Genomic DNA, 23,591 nt, shown 5'->3' on the forward strand with positions numbered 1-23,591 from the left:
ATTCTAAAAGAAGATCGGTCAATGACATTACTGTCATTGATATTGTGAATATCACCAAAGGGATATTAATTATTAAAAGCAAAGCATTTGTATTGTGAAGCTTTTAGAAAGAAGGCCAGCAAAACTTCATTCATCTAACACTGTGTTTTAAAGTTCACCCCACTCATACCTTTAAACAATATTACTGTGCTTCACATAGCCACACTACACAGAAATGAACCTGATCATGGTGAGGGACAGGGTTCAGAACACCGGTCAGACTGTCGTGCTCCCAAGGTCAATTTGTGCTTTGCTTCTACATGAAACCAATACAAACGGCTGTGGTTTTTCTTTTTAAAAAAAGGCTTACATACTTGTCACAATTTTTTTTTCTTTTTCCCATAGGTTCTCATTCAATCATCTAAGGCTATCAATATATCATGTGTAGGTCTTTCAAGCCCCCTTCATCAACATAACTTGTCCCCATACCTATGACCTCATTAGCTCTGAAAGGCCCCGACTACTGGCACCAAGGCACCATGTTTGAGGAGCTCAGCACACAAATTTGAGGGCTACATAAAAACACAAAGTTCTCAATCCCCATAAAGAAGAAAAGTCTTCAAAGGGACAAGAGGACTAATACATGAAGAAATACTACATTAGCTCAAGTGAGACAGTAAGAAAAGAAAGAGCCAATGGTCCGAGAGATAATATGGCTTTTAGCTGGGATAGTGGACTGACAGAAAGAAAACTTAGAAGGGCAGATGAAGAGATGGTACTAAAAAAATTACTCTAATACTTCACTAGTGGATGTGCCTTCTACCCACAAAACTGAAAGAATAGCATGCCATTTAATTATGGTCAATAGATACAGCAAGCAAAAGAAAGATCTAAGAACATGAAGTGTCCAAGTAAATGGACTAGTTTCTATAGTTTTTGTATTCTTTGATTATGCTGGGTAACACTGAAATAAAATACTTCTTATATTCCAAAAGACTAATGGATAATTTTCTTCTTTCACACAATTTTAAAAGTAGGAGACACCTAATATTTCTCTTAATATTCTACAGCAATTCTCTCTATTAAGGAAGTCTCACAACTGCACAATTTCAAAAGTAGGAGATTCCTAATCTTTCTCCTAATATTCTGTAGCAGCTCTCTCTATTAATGATGTGTCACAACTACCAAAAATAAAAAATACAGTTCATTTTGTTTTTCGTTTTGTTTTATTTGACAGTTCCAACCAATTTAAAGTCCCATTATAAATAAAACTGATGGAATGAGAGAATGTCACTTTCCTCCAACTTCCAGATTTCCAGTCTATACTCTGGAATTTCGCATTATAGGTTTGTTTTAGTATCTATAATACAATTCATAAGGCACCCTTAAAAACAATCAAAGTAAATCAAGCAGTTTCTTCTACAAGCTACCCAGTTAGCAGATGATATTGTCATCACAGGTGACTGCTCACCTGTTATGAAGTACAGGGGAGGACTATCACATCTCTTCATTAATGGTGGTCTACCTGGCTTTAGACTGGAAAACCTATTATAGCTGCCAGTTCAATGACGTTTTTATTGACTTCCTGTTAAGAAAGAATATTATGCTTTCTGCCCAGTAATGATTTACCACCTAAACTTGGTAAACACCCTTGGAAGGACTTACTATTTAAGAAAGCTAACTTTCCCTTCTTGTCTATCCTTAATTCTGAACTGTAGCTACTGACAAAAGAAGTATAAAATATACCCTACATTTGTTGTTAATGTTAAATCCTTTTACTCTAAAATATAACTGTGCAGGGAATTTCTGATACTTTACTGAATAAACCAGGAACATAACAATTCAATCAATTCAAGATTAGGCTTTGTAAGTAGCACGTTGAATATCTGCTAAAAAGCCCTGTCATTTAATACTATTTAGTAGTTCTAAATACATAAGAAAAAAATATGCTTATATAATTGAGAGACAAAGTTTTACTTATTTGCAGGATGTATGGCTGATGAATGCTATTTATAGACCAGAACTTTCAAAAAAAGGCTAATTATGGGGCTGGAGAAATTGCTCAGTGGTTAAGGCACTTACCTGAAAAACCTAAGGACCTGGGTTCGATTTCCCATTACTCACGTAAAGCTAGATGTACAATTTGGCACATGCATCCAGAATTCATTTGCAGTGCCTAAAGGCTCTGGCATGCCCGTATTTACTCATTCTCCCTCCCTACCTCCCCCTACCTCCCTTCTTCCCTCCTTCCCTTTTTCTTTCTCTTGCTCAAATACATAAATGAATTTCTAAAAAAGCTAATTATTACAACTGGGGATATGGCTCAGTTATTGAAGCATTTACCATGCAGGCATGAGGACCTAAGTTAGGACGCCCAGCATCCACGTCAAAGCTAGGTACAGTAACACATGGAGAGGTGCACACATGGAATCCTTTGGGCTTATTAGCTAGCTAGTCTAGCTGAACTAGTGAGCTCCAGGTTCAATAAGAGACCTTGTCTCAAAATGTAAAGTGGACAGCAAGTGAGGAAGGCACCCAGTATAGACCTCTGTCTCTGCAAGCAGGCATGTTACCCACACAGACTCTTACACCACACACATAGGCACACACACAAAAAGCAAAGTTACATAATCAGAATGACTAAAGAAGATATAGCAATAACAAAAAACAGTAAGGTAAAGGGGGGTGGGTGCAACTTGGTGGCACAGACCTTTAACCCCAGCACTTGAGAGGAAGAGGTCCGAGTTCAAGGCCACCCTGAGAGGACATAGTGAATTCCATGTTAGCCTGGGCTAGAGTAAGACCCTCCCTGGGGGCAGGGGTACAGAGAGGTATTAAAAAATATAGAGAAAAAGGGAAAAATCTGGTTGTTGGTATTAAAATATTCAGAATGATAATTAAAGGAATAGCCAAAATGTTACAAAACACATGAAATAAACAGGACATGAAAGATGGGACCAATCTAGAAGGGCTAACACACCCAAAATAAGAGTTTATTGAAAATAAAACATTTTAAAAAAATCATTATTTTTTAAACAGGTAAGAAGGTCCCAGAGAAAAGCCAGGAAAAACAATCAAGATGAGTGAAACACACTCATTTACACTTACATCTGCAGTATTTCAGTATAAAGTGAAACAAAAATATACAGAAAAATAAACACTCAACATCATATGCCCTTTGTACAAAGGTTAGGGTTAGGATTATATAAAAGCCCCAGGGGGAAAAAAAAAATGAGGGCAACCACATGATAGAGGAACAGTCCCTAAGAAATGGTGCCGTCAATATGCAGAGGGGGGACATCCCCCCAAATCACCAGAAGTTTCAGAGCAAGTGGTGAGGACTGGAGAAGCGCATGCGAAGAGGCAGGAATCAAAGTGGGCACCAACAGACACAGTGCCAGGGCTCGTCAAGACACTTCCCAGGCTTGTCATACTTCTACACAAAAGTGAAAGCTAACTAGAAACTTTAAGAAATAAAGAAGGATCTTAAAAAATGCCATGACCCAAATATGAAGTGTCAGTTATAGAGCAAGACTTTACACAATTAATGCACTCTGGGAAAAGGCAAACTACTTGATCAAAATGAAAAGAATATCTTCTAAGGTCCCATGAACAGAAATATTGGACTTGAACATATAAAATTAAATAGCCAGGCACATGTACGCACACCTTTAATTTCAGCACGTGGGTGGTAGAGGTAGGAGGATTGCTGTGAATTGGGGGCCAGCCTGGGGCAGAATGAATTCCAGGTCAGCCTGGGCTAGAGTGAGACCTATCTTAAGAAATAAATAAAATAAATGCATACATAAATAATAAAACAAAATAAAATCTAATCACTTGGCCATACCAGTCGTGAAAAATATTTGTTATCATAATACTTAATAATACAAACAGAGTAATGTTGTATTTGTTTTAACTTGTAAGATCTGCTGCCACAAAGCTGCCTGGCGCCATGTCTCCCAACCATAATGGACTGTATCGCCTAACACCTTGAGCCAAAATAAGTTCTTCCTACTTATATTGTCTTTGTCAGGTGTGTGGTCACAGAAAAGAAAAGAAATGAATAAAGTCACAGTGGTGAGTAAATATGTGAAACTGATAAATCAAAACCATGAAGATTAGTGTGTGTGTGTGTATATATGTATATACATATACACACACATATACATATATACACACTCTCATGTTTGTGTGTTTCTCTAATCCACATGTTTGCATTTAGTGGACCTCTGTTACTCTTGCAAAACTTTTAAGTAAGTTTTCCATAGTTTAATAGTTCCCTGTTTATTAATCTCACTCTTTTAAGGTGAAATATAAAGAAAAATATGGTTTCCACTCTCCATCTCAGTCAACATGAAGACATGGCCCAGGCTTTTCCCATCAAACCCAGTGCAGCATAAGCCACAAGAGGCTATCAGAGGCAAGCAGAGTCCAGCTTCCTGGCACACATGTGAAGCACACTTTTCAGTTGGGTGGTGGAACCAAACCATTCATGTTGGCATCCACGCAGTTTGCCCCAGCACATTACTGTTTTATGCCACTATGGAACAAAGAAAGGCAAAGTGTGGCCACAGTCCTGACGCTGCCTCAGAACCAGGGCCACCCGCTCCGCCTCTTGGCTCAGGCCATAGGCCCCAGTTTACAAGTGCTTATTACATGCGTCCCCCCAGCTTTGATGCATTTTGATCTGCATCTTGTAACTCAACAGGCTCCATACTTCCTGACCCCAGCTACAAACCCTCTTTGCTCTCATTATAAAGTTGCATAGATTTCAAACCAACCTATTTTTTTTATTTCAATAAACCCTGTTATTTCTAGTAAACGGTAGTCCAGAACCCACAGACGAGCAAAAATACCTATACTATATTAAGCAAGATACACCTGCCTAGTTTATGACTTAACACACATAGAAGTAGCCATCAGAAAAACAAAATATAAAAACAGTTAAGAGCTCAGGCAGTGAGGAAGAAGATGCCTTTGCATTATAAACTCCACTGCACAATATATTTCCTACTCATCTATAACTATTTTCTCTAATCACTTCTGCTGCCACCCTAAAAAAAGAAAAGCAGTAGGTGAGTAACAAATAAAGTAAGACATCCAGTATCCTGTCTGGCCTCTGCACACGGGGCATGCACATCTGCATACACACAGGCATACGCACACAAAGTCACACCCGAACGCCACATGTACTATACACAACACACATGCAAAACCAGAAAAAATAAACAGGAACAAGGTAAAAAGTGCAATGCCTATCACAACATGAAAAGTAAACACACTAAAAAGTAAATAAGTCATCAGACAGTTAAATAAAGAGCTACATAACAATTAGCAATATAAAAGAAAATATAAGCAAAAAGACAAAGCAAGCTTCAGGAAAAGAGGCTATGAAAGAGTGTGTCCAGGAGCACATGTGTTTGGAAGAAATGGCTAACCATGACTGATAACCCCACAATGGAAGAAATAAGGAACTGACTCTCATGGACCACACATTCAATAACTATGTAAGCTACATTATCAGACAAAACCAGGAAATTGTAACAGGAAAAAATTCTGTGTATGACAGCATAAGTGCTATAACTTTTTAAGTGTGAGACCATCTTTAACGAAGGAAAGCAAGTTAAATAGTCATCAAAGAACACAGGTCAGAAAATACAGACTTCTTAATTACCCCTAAATGTGAAATGAGGAATACAGTGACAATGATCTTTCACTATGAGGAAGGAGGTAGTAGGTTGCTGTCTTTTCACTGCTACTTCGAATAGCAAAATTAAACAGCTTAAGCAAAATGAAAATCTTGAATCAGGCTCAAATAGTTTAAGTATACATGAGAGCACTTCAAAAACACACCAAAGAGGATTAGAAATAGAAATTACATAATTTTGCTTTATCCATTTCCATGTAGAAAGAAAAGAATGTACTGGCAAATGAAAGAAATATGTTATATTTATTTATAGGAGATAGATATATATATATATATATATATATATATATATATATACACAATATTACACACATAGATAAATATAAAAGGAAATTCCTAAGCATGTATCGTGGTTTGATTCAGGTGTCCCCCATAAACTTAGTGTTCAGTATGCTAGGTTCCTGGTTGATGGAAATTTGGGAATTAACCCCTCTTGGAGGCAGTACATTGTTGGGGGTGGGCTTATGGGCAATATACCCAGTTTCCCCTTACCAGTGTTTGGCACATTCTCCTGTTGCTATTGTCCACCTTATGTTGGCCAGGGGGTGATGTCCACCCTCTGCTCATGCCATCATTTTCCCTGCCATCATGAAGCTTCCCCTCAAACCTTTAAGCCAAAATAAACCCTTTTTTCCCCTACTTGTTCTTGGTCAAATGTTTTCTGGCAGCAGTGCAAACCTGACTGCAACAGCAAGGTATAAAATATGATGAAAACTGAACTTTAGAAACATTTTCTTCAGTAAAACTTGCAAGTGATCATTTTTAAAGCATAAAGTAATTTAATTATAAAATATTCTAGCATGAGGCACTTTTGCTCTCTAATATCTTACACTGTTGTCATTAGTTGAGTGACTCAGAGCTTAATCATTCAGGGGCTCACATCTTCTAAAACAGAAATAATAATTCTTAGTGCATAACAAAACTGAAAGGATTAGACTCTATCCGTGGCTCGACCAAAAAAACCTAACATGAAACAGACATGAATGAAAGTATTACCTTCTCCATTAAGACAGTCCTAATGCCAACATCTTTTAAACAAGGAAGGTATATCCAAGTCATATCATAAACCAGTTATTTCATTACATCCAAAAGCTATGTTTGAAAAATCTATTCAGTTTTTCTTTGGGCAGCGACACAGTGTGATTGAAAAGAAAAGAAAAGAAAAGGTGAAGAGGCTGGAGTCAGAGCCCAGTGAGAGAAGCTGCCAGGCCCGCCACCAGCTATGCTCATCCCGTCTTCTACGGACCTCTGTGTCCTCACTTGGCAAGTACTGACCCAGATGCCATGTTTGAATTGTTGTGGATACCAAAGAGGATACACAAGATGTACTTATAACCATTTTAGTTTACCACTTACAGGAACTATGCCAAGCCCTGTCTTTGGAAATATATCACAAAAATTTATTTTAAAACCTATAGTTATTATTTTAACCTTCTGCAAAATATGTCATACCAAAACTAGAGCTGGTGACAGGAGGGATATTTTCAATGTGATTTTTTTTTTTTTCCTACAAAAATAACCAGTACCTCCTTTACTTTCTTCCACTGAAAAACCAAATGCCACAGGTTATTCTAAGATTACACACGATCAGTGAAAAAGTGCGTAATCAATATTGATTACACTCCAGACACTCTTCACAACTCATAGCATCAATGAATGGGATGGGGGGGGGGGCAAGAGCGCATGGACAAAGGCCAGCAAGCAAAACCTGAGCATAGCAGTCACATTGCAATGCAGAATCTAAGAGATGAGAACCTGCCCCAGCTAGAGCCTCAGTCAACTAGACACAGTACTAAAAAGCAAACCCCGCCGTAAAGGTGACCTGATGAGCCGAACAAAGTCCCAAGTCATGGTCAACGTGCCTCTTCTGGGGCTGACCACCAAACTGTTCCTATCAGACAGGAGGATGCTGCCCTGCGCAACTTCTCCGTCAAGTCCAACTGCAACCAAAACACTTCCAAATAAACAAGACGTGTTTTCCCTGCTCCTAAAAAATAAATAAATAAAGGTCAATTTTATCCCAGATTAAGTCCAAAAGATTTTAAAATCATTTCTTAAATAATATATTTTCCAGTGTTACCTTATTTTAAAGAAATAGCTTTTTATTAAAAAATGTTATGAAAGATAAAAATTTCAATATACTGCTTAAGCTGACTTTCCTTGAAGTCAGTCATCAGAAGAAAAAAATACTCTCACCAGCTAAAGACAGCATGTAAGAAGACCAGTCACTTTAGCCCCGAAGAGCCTTGTACTATCAGCGACATACCACTTTGGTAATCTTCTTTGATTATGACTATTAATGGAAAGTTTTCAGAAAAGAGATTCCTAATTGCTTTTAATTTCATAGAACATCAGTTGCCCTAATATACAAATTAAGTAAAACATTTAGGCGACTCCATAATATGCTCACTTGAAGAACAATCTGCATAGTATTTATGTAAGCTAAAATATGTGTAACTTGCCACAACAAAGTGAAGCTGCAGGATGGACACCTGGCGTCAGTAACAATAAACCTTGGCCTAAGAGAGGCCTCCAGCGGCGGCGGCAGTTACTACCCCACTTCCCACCCCCGACACAGACTGAGACATAGTCTCATTGTCAACATTCATAGTCACCTCTCCTCTTCTCCTCTTCCTGTTTTATTTATTTTTGTTTTGGATGCATACTTATTTTATATTATATAAATAAATATTATGTATTTATTTTGTTTTGGGGTTGATATTGTTGTATTGTTTTTTTTTTGTTGAGGTAGAATAGCCCAGGCTAACCTGAAGTCACTCTGTAGTCCCAAGCAGGCTTTGAACTCACAAGGATCCTCCTACCCCGGCCTCTGAGTGTTGGGATTAAAGGCGTGCCCTAAACCCAGCTTTGCATCCCTTTCTTTTTGCTGAGACTCTGCTCCCAGAAAATTCCTTCCCTCTCCACTCTGGCAGCCTTAACATCGGTCTTGCCTTTACCAGGTGTCCTCAGTGAAGTCTTCTGTGTCAAGAGTACAGGTGGCTGGGGTGAAATAATTGGAGGAAAGAAGTCTAAGTCTAGAGACACCGAGTATTCCCTCCCAACTATGGTCACCCCCTCGCACCTCGCCTGGATTACTGCATGGTTCACACTGTAGAGTCTCAGAAGCTTGGCTGTTCCTAACCTGAAAACAATGGGAGCTGCAGGTGCGGCCAGTGTGCAACCACAGAGCAAGCATCCCACCCATGGACACACAAGCATCTGCTGCACAGCTGACGCTCGAGAAAGCGCTACTGAGGAGAACAGACAGAATAGAGAAAGACCCTTTCTACAGCATTTCCTATTGTCTTAAATCTTTAAACAAACAAAAAACAGCTTCCCAAGAACCTTAGAAAAAAATAATAAAATACTGCTATGGGGGAGGGGTGGGCTGCAATGGATGTGGTAAGGCAGCTTCTTGTGTCACAGCGTGTGAGCAGAAACAAGCCCTGCTCCGAAGCTGACAGTATTTATGATGGATGGGAGCCAGAAGGCTGGTCATGGGAAAGCAGGCCTACCCAAGCTGATCTCCAGCTAAGACCCCAGACAGTGGCACACCTGCGGTGCTGACCAGGACGTGAAGAGCAAAGACTACGAAAAGCACAGTTTGATATAATAAGGTCTGAACAGTAACATGTGGGGTCTTGATTCACAATAAAGTATTACAGACCTTCTCTGGCCAATGTCCATGCCTCAGGTATAAAGTTTGCTCATTTGAACCCCAAATACAGCTAGTTAATAATGCACAGTACAAAAATAAGATAAGGTTTGAAATTTTAAAGGCTTAAAACCATAAAAATTAAGTACAGAAATTAGAAAATCACATTCATCAATAAATTTAAATGCTATGAGCTGAGAAGATGGCTCAACAATTAAAGGCACTTTCTTGAAAAGCCTAATGGCCCAGGCTCAATTGCCTAGTAACCACGTAAAACCAGATGCACAAAGTAGTGCAGGCATCTGGAGTATTTTGCAGCAGCAAAAGGCCAGGGCACTCCATAGTCTCTATTCCTTTCTTCTCTCCCTCCCCCCCCCCACCTCTCAAATAAATAAATAAAAATATTTTTAAATTTTGATAAGTGTTAGTAGCTTAACCTGGCAAAACAATCCATAGTCACATAGACTAAACTATTTTGAAAACATAATATGAAATATGTAAAGATTTTAGAAATACCAACATTTAAAGGATCCAGGCTCAATTCCCCAGTACCCACATGGCACATACATCTGGAGTTCATTTGCAGTAACTAGAGGCCCTGGTGTGCCATCCATCCATCTCTCTCTCTCTCTCTCTCTCTCTCTCTCTCTCTCTCTCTCTCTCTCACTTTCTTCCTCCCTACCTCCCTCCCTCCCTCTTTCTCTCTCAAATAAATATACAAATTTTGGTCAGGAGGAACAGCTTAGCAGTGAAGGCATTTGTCTGAAAAGCCAAAGGGCCCAGGTTCAATTCCCCAGGACCCATGTTAGCCAGATGCACAAGGGGGCACATACATCTGGAGTTCGTTTGCAGTAGCCGGAGGCCCCGGTGCACCCTCTCTCTCTCTCTCCCTCTCCCTCTCCCTCCCTCTCTCTCTCTCTCTCTCTCTCTCTCTCTCTCTCTCTCTCTCTTTATCTCTCTCTCTCTCCCCCCTCTTTCTCCATCAAATAAGTAAATTAATAAATTAAGTAAAATATAAATAAATTAAAAAGAATAAGTCTTATCTATTATCCATACAAATTTTCACCCCAGGATTTGCAGGCAGCTGATGTATACAGTAAATTTAGTTTCATTTAGCCTTTCAGAAGACACCTTGGTCCTATTCTAGTAAGAACAAGATAGCCCATGTGTGCACAGAAGTCTACTTTGGAGAACATTTTGCTCACATCTCACTTGTTTGCAGGATAGGATGTCTGACGGTGCCCCACCAGCTTCAAACTCACAATCCTCCCCCTCTCAGCTTCGGGGTGCATCTCAGAAGTTGACCTGTGCACATGCTACCCTGCAGGCCTAGAGATATGTTTCAGATTTTTATATGAGCACCAAACTAAAAGCATTTTTATATTAGAACAATTTGTACAGCACATTATTAGATTTCCTCTCATTAATTTTTATAATACTTTTTCAGCAAGTATTTTTGGGCCACAAACCAAGGTGAGGCATTGTTGCAGAAACTGAGAAGTCAACAATGGACCACCAGACAAAAACCCTGCAACCATATGCTAAAAATAAAACACAGTGGGGGTTGGAGAAAAGAAAGGAAAAAGAGTGGAGAAGGCAGCCTGTGAAGTCCTTCATGAGGAATCATTTGCAAGATGGCCATTCACGAATCCACGGGGCAGGAGCTTTCTTACAGAGTGGATGGCTGGGTCGTATGTGAAGTGTGGTGTCACCAGGTAAAGCTTTAGAGGCTTTACTAAGGAAGGTCAAATTTTCCACCACGTTTGATAGGAACGCCTTGAGGACTTTTAAAACTAGGAAGGATGTATTATGACTCAGGATTAGACTGTCGACCAAAAGGGAAGGCCAAAAGTAAGAGGCAGCAGTAATCATGGAGATAATAGCCAAAACACAGACAGAAAAGCTAGTGGTTTGGACCTGGGGCAAAAGTGATGGTCAGATTTTGGACATAGCAAAATATACCTCCCAAAAGCCAATAGGAGCAGTGTCAAAGTGAATGTGGGAGGCAGGCCAGGTGTGAAAGAAAAAAAAAACACCAAAGAACCCCAGGTATAAAAGCAAACTTTATTCATTTCAATAATTACCATGATGTAATATTCAGTGGAAGTGTAAATATGGGGCTGAGGAGATGGCTTAGCCGTTAAAGGCACTTGCTTGAAAAGTTTGTCAGCCTGGGCTTGATTCCCTATTACCCACAAAGTGGCACATGCATCTGGAGTTCATTTGCAGTGGCAAAAAGCCCTGGCACAACCATACACTCACTCTCACCTTCTTTCTGACACACACACACTCTCTCTCTCTCAAATAAACTAATAAAAATATTGTTTTTAAGAAAATATAAATATATCCAGGTTATAGTTGTTATTTTTCTTTCCCCTCAGTATAGAATGTGGTTTATTCTAAATTGACAATATGATTCTTAAAAGACAGAATTTATTTCAGGGGCTGGACAGATGGCTTAGCAATTAAGACACTTGCCTGTGGATCCGTGTTCGACTCTCCAGATCCCAAGGAAGCCAGAAGTATATGGTGATGCAAGCACACATCACACATACACACAAGATGGTGCCCACAACTGGAATTTGACTGCAGTGGCCGGAGGCCCTGGCATACCAAGTCCCTTGCTTGCTCTCTCACTTGCTCTTGCGCTCTCTCTCTATCTCTCTCTCATAAAAAAAATACAACAAAAAAAGAATTTATATCAAAGCTTGCCATTCTCCTGCCAAAATCCCGGCCTTATATTTGAAGGTAACTTCTTTTGAATGTCTGTCCTTTTAACAAAAAACCCACCTTTGAGTTCCACAGCAGCTAAATGTGCCACTGTCCTGGCCACTGTGTGAAGTTATCCTGAATGGGGTCTGCACCTTGGCATGAAAGTCCCTTATCACACAGCACTTCTACCCCTGTGCTCACCCCAAAGACTGCATCTATGTAACTTGTCAGATATTTTTAAAATAGCAAATATAGAGGCTAGAGAGATAGCTCAGTGGTTAAAGGAGCTTACCTGCAAAGCCTGACAGCCAGGGTTCAATTCCCAAATACCCAAGTAAAGCCAGATACACAATGAGGTACATGCTTCTGGAGTTCATTTGCAGTGGCCTGAGGCCCTAGTATACCCATTCAATTCATATTCATATTCTCTCTCTCTCTAATAAATAAGTAAATAAAATAAAATAAATAACAGTAAAGGGAAATACTTTAGGACTCAGGATTTACTACCATAGCAGCAAATACAAGGGGGAAAATGCATCTAACTATTATCTAGACTTTAATAGATGAGATAATCACTAAATCATATCTAAGCCTTCCTTAGGTACCTATATATAAGAACTGGTGCTGTTTAAGTTGTTTAGATATTAATATGAATGATGTTTGTTATAGACAAGTATCTGAGAACTAAACTCTTGAAAGACAATTATGTAAATCTACTTAATAATGAGCATGACTGAGCTAAGGCAGCCAAATATCAAGACAGAGATGGCAATCTGGAACAGCCAAAAAATCTCACAACACAACACTCAAGCTATATTCAGGCAACAGAGTTATTTTTGAAATATAATCCTATCCATTTTGGAGAGATGATTCATGAAACTGGTGCACAATGTTTACCCAACTAAATTAAACCTACCTTATTGAATTGTACCAATAAGAAGTAAGCAACAGGTGAGTTCAACATTTCTGATATGCTATCAGATTATCTGCACCACTGACTTACTTACAGAACCCAATGGGAGTAGGCTGCAAAGACCGAATTTTATATATATTATACAAAGAAAAGTGTGGGAGGAAAAGAAAGTCCAAAGTGATGTGGCTTTTCAAGCACTTCTGGTTGGCTACACAGCATCCATTCCTTTCACATCACAAAGTTTTTAAAGCACTTAAAGATGCTCACATGGCTCACAAGTTCAAAACAGTTCTTTGTAAAGGTCCGAAGAATTTGACTCAACCCTACAGAAAAAGACATTCAATCAGCATTATATTTATACCTTGCAAACTGTATCCACATCCCATGGCACGATAGTCCTCAGATCAATGACTTCACAAGACACTCCAAGCTTTTCTTGTGCCATGGTAGCCACCTCCCGGATCACATGAACCTGACAAGAAGAAAAAGATATGCAATGAGTGACTAGAAAGATTCAAGCCTGAAAGTATAATTCACTGTTGACCTCATTCATATTGCTATGTTTATAGTCAGGAAATGGCAGAGAATTCATAAATTTGTTTTAGACATGTCAAACACCATATTCCACAAAATTAATCAAGTACATATGTCTAGAAATCAATTGGGAAGAGAAAAGGAAAAATACTGATTTCAAAGAGCACTTTAAAAGAAATAAAGTCCCAGGCAAAGACTGCACATCCAGGGAAAGCAACCAGAGAGAGAAAACACAGCATGCCACACCAAGAACATTTAAAGAGAAAATGGCATAACACGAGCCCACTAAAAAGAAAACAAGCAAACAAGCCAAAGCAACAGGGGGAAAAAAGGAGTACTCCATAAGCTAAAGGGAAAATAGTTTAATAAAGTATCCAGTGTTCACGCCAAAGTATGGGAAAAATGCTGGATTTACTAATTAGGAAATTACTCAAAATGGTTTTAATTTCTGGTGGTGAAAGAACTCCTAATGATACAGTAGAAAATAGTGTGAAAGTCTGGTGAAAAGAAGAGGGAGAAGAGACAAAGTTAAGGGCACTGAAGAGGAAAGATAATCTTTCAATAGTGAAGAGGGAGACACACCTTCCTAATAAGAACAAGGGTGGGAGAACATGAAGATGCATGAACAAGAGAATTGGTTAACAGGAAGAGGCAAGAAGGAGAGACCTGGTTAACCAGAAGATGCATGAGCGAGAGAACTAGTTAACGGGAAGAGGCATGAAGGAGAGAACTAGCTAATAGACGGTGAGATGGAACGCAGCCTGAAACCTCTTCTTCAAAGACAAAGGAAGAAAATAAAGATTAGCACAGAAGTGTGGGGCTGTAACAAGTTCTGGTACTTAACCTAATACACTCTGACTTCTCTAAAATAGGCATATAATAAACATCTAAAATTTCCTAAAATAAAAATTTTCATAGTACAGAAAAAGAAAAATCAATCATTTAGCTAAATGGAGAGAGAAAAAAGTAGAACATTACCACCAAGAAAGAAGAGTTCTAAACTTCAACATTTAGGAGAGTTGAGCACAGGGATTTGCCCCTGAAGTCAAGCTTCTCAGGAGACACAAGCACTTCTGCGCAGGGGTACATAACATATTGAGACCTCCATCTCAAAAAAAAAAAAAAAATTAAAGAAATAAAGAAAAGCTTGGAGGTAGATAAATATGATACTAAGCCCAGCAATCAGAGCTGAGGTGGGCTAATGGAAAGTGTCCCTGGAAAAAAAAGAGAAGTACCAAATTCAGTGGCAAGGCCACTGCATGCTCCACATAGTCAGCCACATACTTGTAAGAAATGACAAAGACAGAATGAGAAAGAAGAAATCAGTGCATTGATGGACAGACATGCAGCATAGGCTTCAGAAGTGTTCTGAACAACTACAGGTTTGCAAGCCCAAACATTCATAATAGCATCACCCCATGCTTACTTCGCTCAAGTAACTGAATAAGTACATCACTTCCACTCAGAAAGCAGTACTGACAATCCCCACTTTCAAAATGATTAAAATGTGAGGGATGAGTACTTAGCAAAATAACAACAGCTAATCCAATTGTACCATTTACTTGTAAGAATAATAAGAGTTAGGTTGGAGAGATGGCTTAGCAAAGCCAAAAGACCCCAGTTCGATTCTCCAGGACCCACATAAGCCAGAAGCACAAGGGACAAATGCATCTAGAGTTCATCTGCAGTGGCTAAAGGCCCTGGTGCACCCATCCTCCCTCTCTCTCCCTCTCTCTCTCTCTCTCTCTCTCTCCTCTCTCTCTCTATCTCTGCCTCTTTCTCTAAGATACATAAATAATAAAAAAATCTAAAACAAAGAAAAAAGAATGATGAGAGGAGATCACATGTGCCAGTGAGCACCCATGCATACACACATGCACGAGTAATAAATGTGTTAAGTAACTTGATACAGTAGTATGTTTATCTATCAGCTAGACCTTAAAAAAGTCAGAGATGGGTTCAAAACCATTAGCACCAAAGAGACTTAACCTGAGATATGATTAAAAAAAATAATCATTTTCAGCTCTTGAAATAACAGAATTAAAAACAAAGGCTTCCCAGCATCCTATGGGTTTAGCAGGTAGATCAATATTACTGACCTGAGTGCCCCAGGCCACCAAAGTCACATCACTCCCTTCCTGGATGACCTCAGCCTGTGACAGTGGGATCTTGTATGGTTCCACAGGAACCTGTTCCACTAAATAAATAATGAGAAAACAAATTAAAGGTTAATTAATTTTTCTCTTGTGACATTTTTGCCTTGAAGAATATAAGAATTCCGAGTGTGGTGGCACATGCCTTTAATTCCAATACTTGGGAGACAGAGGAAGGAAGATCCCTGTGAGTTTGAGGCTAGCCTGAGACTCCATAGTGAATTCCAAGTCAGCTAGGTTACAGAAAGACCCTACCTTGAAACAAAAATTTTTTAAAGAAAAAAAGAATATCATGTGACAATGCCTTAGTTTTATTTTTCTTTTCCCAAATTATGTTATACAAAAAAAAATAAATAGTAGGCTGGGTGTGGTGGTTCACTTCTTTAATCCCAGCACTTAGGAGGCAGAGGCGGGAGGATTTCCATGAGGCCACCCTGAGACTACATAGTGAATTCCAGGTCAGCCTGGGCTAGAATGAAAACCTAAATAAATAAATAAGTAATAGTATTATATAGCTCCATGATATTACTCTACAGGTGAACAATGATAAACATATAAAATGTATCTATTCTGGAACATAAAGACTGTACTTACCAACTCAATAAAGGGCTGCGGAGATAGCTCAGTGGTTAAAGGCAGTTTACTGCAAAGCGCCACCCAGGTTCAATTCCCTAGTATCCACGTAAAGCCAGATGTACAAAGTGGCACATATATCTGGAGTTTGCAGCAACTAAAGACCCTGGCACACCATATTCTTTCTTTCTCTCTCTCTCTCTCTCTCTCTCTCTCTCTCTCTCTCTCTCTCTCTCTCTCTCTCCCCCTCTCTCTTTCTTTCTCATTCTCATGCTTTCTCTCAAATAAGTAAAGTAAATAAAGGTTTTTTAAAAGCTCAACAAATCTTATGATATACAGGCTTTAGTCAATAACAATGCATCAGTTTTGGTTTACTAAGTATGACTTAGCATGCAAATATAAGGTGCTAGTGATGGAGGAAACTGGATTGTGGCAGATGGAAATTCCCTGCACTTTTTACTTATTGAATAAATCTATAATTGTTGTTTTTAAAAAGCTTAAAAAACTGTTAACATATCTGCTAAAATGTTATTTGGCTAAAGTAAGCTCTCAGACCAGTTTCCTTTCAAGCAACAAAGTTATGAAGGTTTAAAAAACAGGGGAAAACATAATAGATCAAATGTTTATGTATATTTTATTTTTACACCTTGCATCTTCGAACACTTCATTAGATAGAACAGCTGCCAACACCTTAAGTTTCAATGCTGAATACAATAGACCACAAAAGATCAACTGAATCAGTTCCATCAAGCTAAACAGAAAAGGAGGGGGCGAAATGGTATCCCAGAGAAAACCATATTAACTTTTCTATGTAACCAAGTACAGGCAGCATAGGGTTCACTAAATCTGATATGAAGGTATGAAGTAAACTTTAAAATGAAATTAGGTAGGAATCTGATGAAACTTCCTCACTGAAGAAATGACCTTGAGATTTTCTGTTATGAGTCAAAGGGCTAAGAAAAAACATTGCTCTTTTGTTTGTATTTTCCCCAGTTTTGTTATATTGCTCTATAAGCTTAATTTTTTTTTTGGTTTGTGTTTCTAAGGCAGGTCTTAGTGAATCCAAGCTGACCTGGAATCATTCTGTATTCCAGACTGGCCTTAAACTCACAGTGATCCTTCAGTGCAGGGACTTAAGTTGTGAGCCACCACACCCAGCTTGTACTTGAGTACAGAAGAAGAAATGGAAGCAAAAGACTACCTCTCTGGTTCCCAGTTGGTCCTTACAACTGCACTGCCAATGCTAAGAGCATACTAGATGTCCACATGCAAAATTCCATTCTCTCTGGCATCCTAGCTTCTGAATCTTCTTCCTACACTGATACCACACCACATGTTAGGAGCAGACTTTGTCAACTACAAAAAGGAGGCGCACATACTTGCCTTCCCAGCTTCCCTTGCAGCTATACCTTAAAACTGGCTCTGCTGATCCACTTTATCCTCATCAGATTCTGAATAGCAAGCTGAACTGATAACACAAAGGAGCAGCAAGCATCCAGAATCCTGCCTCCAGACTCCATGATGTTAATAACGTCAATACTGGAGGTCACAGCCATGTGCTCTGAAAGCTGCTGGCATCTCTGCAGAAACTGGAGGATGTCTTCTACATACATGGCCTCCATTAAAAGCTTCAGAATAAGCCGGGTATGGTGGCGCACACCTTTAATCCCAGTGCTCGGGAGGCAGAGGTAGGAGGATTGCCCTTGAGTTACAGACCACCCTGAGAATACATAGTGAATTCCAGGTCACCCTGAGCTCCAGTGAGACCCTATCTCAGAAAAAATAAAACATTCAGAACATCAACCACTACTTATTATCCTTCAATAAATGTTTTGACTTGGGTCATGCCATGTTGACTTCATCTGTTTAAAAACTAAGAACTCTGAATCAGGACCTTTTCTGATATTTACAACAGACACAGACAGGCCTTCTTCTTACCTTCTGTAAACAGAATTGCACTGCTAAGAAAACTTCTACAGCCTACATGCTTGCTCATCAACACATTGTGGAGTGTTTTCAGTTTTAGTATATGTGCTGCCAAAGCAAGCACTGCAGCCATGTTTGCAGATCACAGTATAGTTCTTAAACCTTATTGGGGGGGGGGTGTCTATTTCCAATCCAATGACAAATTAATAACTAATACCACAGAGAGCCAAACAGTCTTAAATGAGTAATATGTCTAAATACAAAAGAACACAGTAAAACTAACAAAACTATTTTTACAGGTAAATCTCAAAGCAGATAAACCAACAAACCCATGAATGAAAAGGTGGTTAAAAAGAACACTTTCAAGCAGCACAGCAGCACAGCATTTCAGCTACTGTGTTCCATACAACCCAGAGCCCGTCAGATACTTGCAGTGCCTGAAGCAGAGACTGACATAAACAGCATACAAGTCATTTTTCTTTGCAAAAAAAAAAAAAAATTCTGACTCACAACCATGCCAATCATTCATATACTGGCTATGACTGTTTTCATCCTACAATAATATCAGGGCTAAGCAGCCATAATGAAAACACAGCCTGAAGATAACTGTAAAGTACAACCACACACAACAACTCAAGAGATTAATTATAGCCCATTCACTGACAGCCTAAACCTAGTATTGGATAGATGGATAGACTAACAGATGGGTGATAGATGGATGGACAAATGGATGGATGGGTGGACAGATGGAAAACTGGAAAGACACAGAAACAATCAGCTGGGGCACTCTAATCTATCTGGCAGTTAACCAATATGAGGGTCAACAACACACCGAAGACATGTGGCCAAAGGCAGCACCCTGGCTTACTGCCATCCCTTCATCCACTAGCAGCACGATCACAGGGCAGCAGACCAGGCTCACAGCCAGCACACATTCCATCCTACTTGTGAGGCAGGGGCCACCATTCAAGAACCTTGTCTTCTTGTCTTGTAAACCAGTTGCAGCTAGTGACTAGCAAGTCCCTGGAACCCAGGACTCAGGCTGGCACACCAAAAGAAATGGGTTAGCATCTTGGCCCATCTCCTTTGAAAAGTTGCCAGGGAATGACTGCCTTGTTGTTTTAAATAAATTACCCAGAATAATAAGGTCTCATTATTTTACCAATTAGTTAAGGAACAACAATGCAATATTTTATTCTGTATTTTTAAAATATCATACAGAGAATTAGATTCTAGGAAAGTCACATTTAAATAGCACAATGACAAAAACTCTCTTCTCAGATTTACAGCAAGTTACCCCTGAGCACAAGAAAATAAGAACACAATTTTAATATGTTCATTTGTTTAAATTTGGCAAACCTGGAGAGCAAGTTAAAATTCACACGAACTTTGTAGTTACATTAATTTAAATGATTAATTTAAATGATAACATATTCCAAGCGAAGGTTATTATTTCAAATTAGCAGGCCTGCACTTTTACCCCATGGCTATGTGCTTTCTGAAAGGAAGCATGTGACAGAGGAAACAGCACCCATCTTCAGGAGCTGAAGAGTGCCATGTAGGGTAAGGTTATGGGTTTCTTTGCTCCTAACAGTGGAACCAAATGAATCTAGTTCACTTTCCCTCATGCCAATCACCTTCAAATCTCAACTCTAAAGAGCACGCCACAGAGAAATCCTTCAGAACCAGATAGAGTGACTGAAGGTACAACTGACAACATTGGGAAATCTTTTAAAAAGCCAAAATAAAAAATGTAATAGGGCTGGAGAGATAGCTTACAGGCTATCTAAGCCTCTTGCCTGTGAAACCTGAGGACCTAGGTTCAATTCCCCAGGACTAATGTAAGCCATATACACAAGGTGGCTCATGCATCTGGAGTTTGTTTACAATGGCTAGATGCCCTGGTATGGCCCATTCTATCTATCCCCTTCCTCTCCAATAAATAAGTAAATAAAAACATAGCAATTATCAGGCAGGATAGATTTGTAAATGTATAAATAATACATATAGTATGTGTGATACAGTCAATTAACAGTAACTATACTTCCAATATATCCAGGCATAATGTAAACTAGATGAAAACTGAGAAATCAACCATGCACAACCAAGCACAAACTGAAGTGAGAATTATAAAGATGGAAGGAGATTAGTGCCCAATAAATGAAAACATGACACTGGCAACATATCACCAGGAGCTCCAGGAATCCAGAAGGTGGCAACAGCCAACCTATAGAGATCAAGGTGGTTTCTCCAGGACACCACAACTAGTGCAGCCCGGGGAGACTATGAGAAGCAGAGACCATGCAGGAGCACTCCATGCGGGGAAGAGTGCCCAGGAAGAAGAGCACTGTGACAGTGCACAGGCTTGTGCAGACATCTAAGGGAGCAGGCTCACATGAGGTAGCAGGTAAGGGTGAATACCAAAACCTGAGTTATGGTCCCATGTCCCTTACAGGCACCTTCCAGTTCCTTCAGGTTGCATGTTAGTAACTTGTGTGCAATAAAATAGCCCCTGACTCTTCATGATACTGGTTCCCCTGGGAAGCACACTATGTCCATTGCAGATATATGACAGAGTGATTGATCCTTCCTGGGTCGAACTCAAGGAATGCCAGTTTTTCCACCCATGAGAAACCTGGGTAGAGCTTTATCCACCCTACATTACACATGATACAGTGACAGACAACAATGCTCCCTTTTTAGATGGAGAATGTCTTTCTAAAGCATTACCTCATGCTGTCTGTGGACTGTAACATGCTCAGAGTGTGCATCCGGAAGACAGCCTGCGTCACACCTCAGGTAGGAGAGTGGAGGGGAGCAGCGTCTCTACATGTAATAAATGTGGAAGCTGCTGACAAATTATCCTATCTGTGCCACAGATTCCCACCTGTAGTCATAGAAACACCATAGGATCCAAATGAGAACACATTAAATTAATCATCCGCAGAAATCTTTTGTGTTCTTGGACTATAATTTTTAAAATGTGATGATATAATCATTAAGGCTATACAAACATTTTCATCATAGGAAGAATTACTCTTGTACATATTGCCATTTTCTGTATAAAACTGATACAGAGGCACAGTCTACTACTACTTCCTTGTGAAATGAATTCTGGTTTGGGAATGTCAGTACAAGTAAGGAAAATGAGGATACTAATAAGCTATGCAACTATAGAAGGAGCCTAACAACACTCAGGATTGGACTTGTGATCTCCCTATTTTCCTAGACAAGCTGAACTGCATTCTGACTAGCCAGTAACATGGATGTAATGACACATGCATGCATGCATGCATCTGTGCATGTGAACCAGCATTTGCATGAGCCTTTACCTTGAGATAAAAATAAAAAAACAATCAAGCTGTCCAAATATAAAATGAAGTGAAAATTATCAAATATCCTGCATGTAACCAAGATAATTCCTGCAGAAATATTATATATATACGTATTTAAGATTTAAAATATCTTTATACATGTTATGAATTTAGAAAGTCAGATTTTCTTATCATTGAAGTATTAATAAAGAATAATATTTTTTGGTCTTTAAGAATCCTGCATCTTGTTCAACTTAAATGTACTGAAATTATTTTTAATAATTATATACTTGGAAAAATTCCACATTTTCATGTTTTGGGCAAAAAGTAGAGTTTTTTAGAGTTGTTGGCAAACATTAAAATAAATAAATACAAATAAAAGCTTTTAAGAAAAGAAATGGGCTTATTTTTTTAAAAAAAAAATTAAATTATATTGAGCTGGGCATGGTGGCACATGCCTTTAACCCCAGCACTTGGGAGGCAGAGGTAGGAGGATCACCATGAGTTCGAGACTACTTTGAGACTACATAGTGGAATCCAGGTCAGCCTGAACCAGAATAAGACCCTACCTCAAAAACCCAAAACAGCCGGGCATGGTGGCGCATGCCTTTAATCCCAGCACTCGGGAGGCAGAGGTAGGAGGATTGCTGTGAGTTCGAGGCCACCCTGAGATTACATAGTGAATTCCAGGTCAGCCTGGGCTAGAGTGAGACCCTACCTCGAAAAACCAAAAAAAAAAAAAAAAAAAACCCAAAACAAATTTTTTTAATTATAATTAGACATTTGTGTGTATTATTTGTTACCTTCCTACATACATCAAAACAAACGACTAGCAAAATAAATTGGCGTAAGCTAGGCCTAAACCATCCGTATTCACAGCCGAGACCTTCTTGCTCACTTTTCCAGCTGCAATCATCAGGGCCCATGTTTCCTTGAAGAACACTTCCTCATCACCAAGTGCATCAGCGATGCAGCACTTGTTAAAGGGATCCAGAAAAGAACTAAGACATGAGTAACAGGCTCCCAAGATAGCTCAGGAATAAAGTGCCATTTAGCTGTGACTCCTGCTTCTGAATATTGTGAAACTGGTTGGGTACCCCACTCACTTTTGCCACCACCACCACCTCCATCTCACCACAACCATGTGAAACCTCACTATCAACCGAAGACTTCTGGGATTTCTAGAATTTTTCTTTGGTTGTTTTTTTGAGATGGGGTCTTTCTATATAGCCCCGACTGGTCTGGAACTTGCTATGTACCACAAGTTAGCCTTAAATTCACAGCAATTGGGCTAGAGAGGTAACTCAGCATTTAAGCATTTGCCTGTGGCGCCTAAGGACCCAGGCTTGATTCCCTCCAGAATCCACGTAGGCTAGATGCACATGGTGGCGCATGCATCTGGGGTTCAATTGCAGTGGCTAGAGGCCTTGGCACATTCATATATTGTCTCTCTCAAACAAATAAAAAATATTTAAATAATTCACAGCAATCCTCCTGCCTCAGCCTCCTAATGCTGTGAGTATAGGCCTTCACCACCATACTCAGCTTTCAGGGATGTTTCAGGCGTGAATATCTATTCTGTGTGTACTGCTTGATGTCTGTATCTTGTATGAGCAGTTAATAGCAACTACTGGACTATAGAAAAGACTATAGCATGCTGCTGACTCACATTGCATTTATTCCTCAGGGAGCAAAGGAAGATGCACGGGGCCCCAAGAAAACAAGAAACAAGTAAATACAAGTTTATGGTGTTGAATCCACAGAACACAGATGACACTTCCTTCTCCACATGCTTAAATTTATAGATACATAGATGGTTTCTTTCAACACTGTTTCAAGTCACTAAAATTTAGGAAGAATTCAACGTTCCCTAAAAGGGAGAAGGGTAAGTTATATTACCTACTTTACAAGGTAAAAATCAGCTATATTCATGTTAATTGAAATAAGGACAGCCTAAACATTTAGCCAAGAAAGAGAAACTAGTTTAAAAATATGTATACCATACTCTTGATTTTATTATTGAGGTGCACATTCTATATAGTCATATTTTGTCATAAGTGGTCAGAAAAAAAAGATTTGCAAAGCAATTTACATAAGAAATATTTATAGGCCAGTTTTTCTTATA

At 39.2% G+C, this 23,591-nt stretch overlaps 1 protein-coding gene across 1 annotated transcript in view; it reads right to left on the minus strand.

Annotated features, from left to right (window-relative positions):
* Bckdhb (branched chain keto acid dehydrogenase E1 subunit beta) overlaps nucleotides 1-23,591 on the minus strand; it is a 196,078-nt gene that overhangs the window by 102,950 nt on the left and 69,537 nt on the right. Inside the window, exons 7-8 of the mRNA XM_045160364.1 lie at nucleotides 15,600-15,697; nucleotides 13,328-13,438 (exon numbers count right to left, since the gene is read on the minus strand). Coding sequence (XP_045016299.1) covers nucleotides 13,328-13,438; nucleotides 15,600-15,697 — 209 coding nt within the window. The remainder of the gene's footprint in view (nucleotides 1-13,327; nucleotides 13,439-15,599; nucleotides 15,698-23,591) is intronic.

Source organism: Jaculus jaculus, chromosome 10 (assembly GCF_020740685.1).
Source record: "Jaculus jaculus isolate mJacJac1 chromosome 10, mJacJac1.mat.Y.cur, whole genome shotgun sequence".
Classification (NCBI taxonomy): Eukaryota; Metazoa; Chordata; class Mammalia; order Rodentia; family Dipodidae; genus Jaculus; species Jaculus jaculus.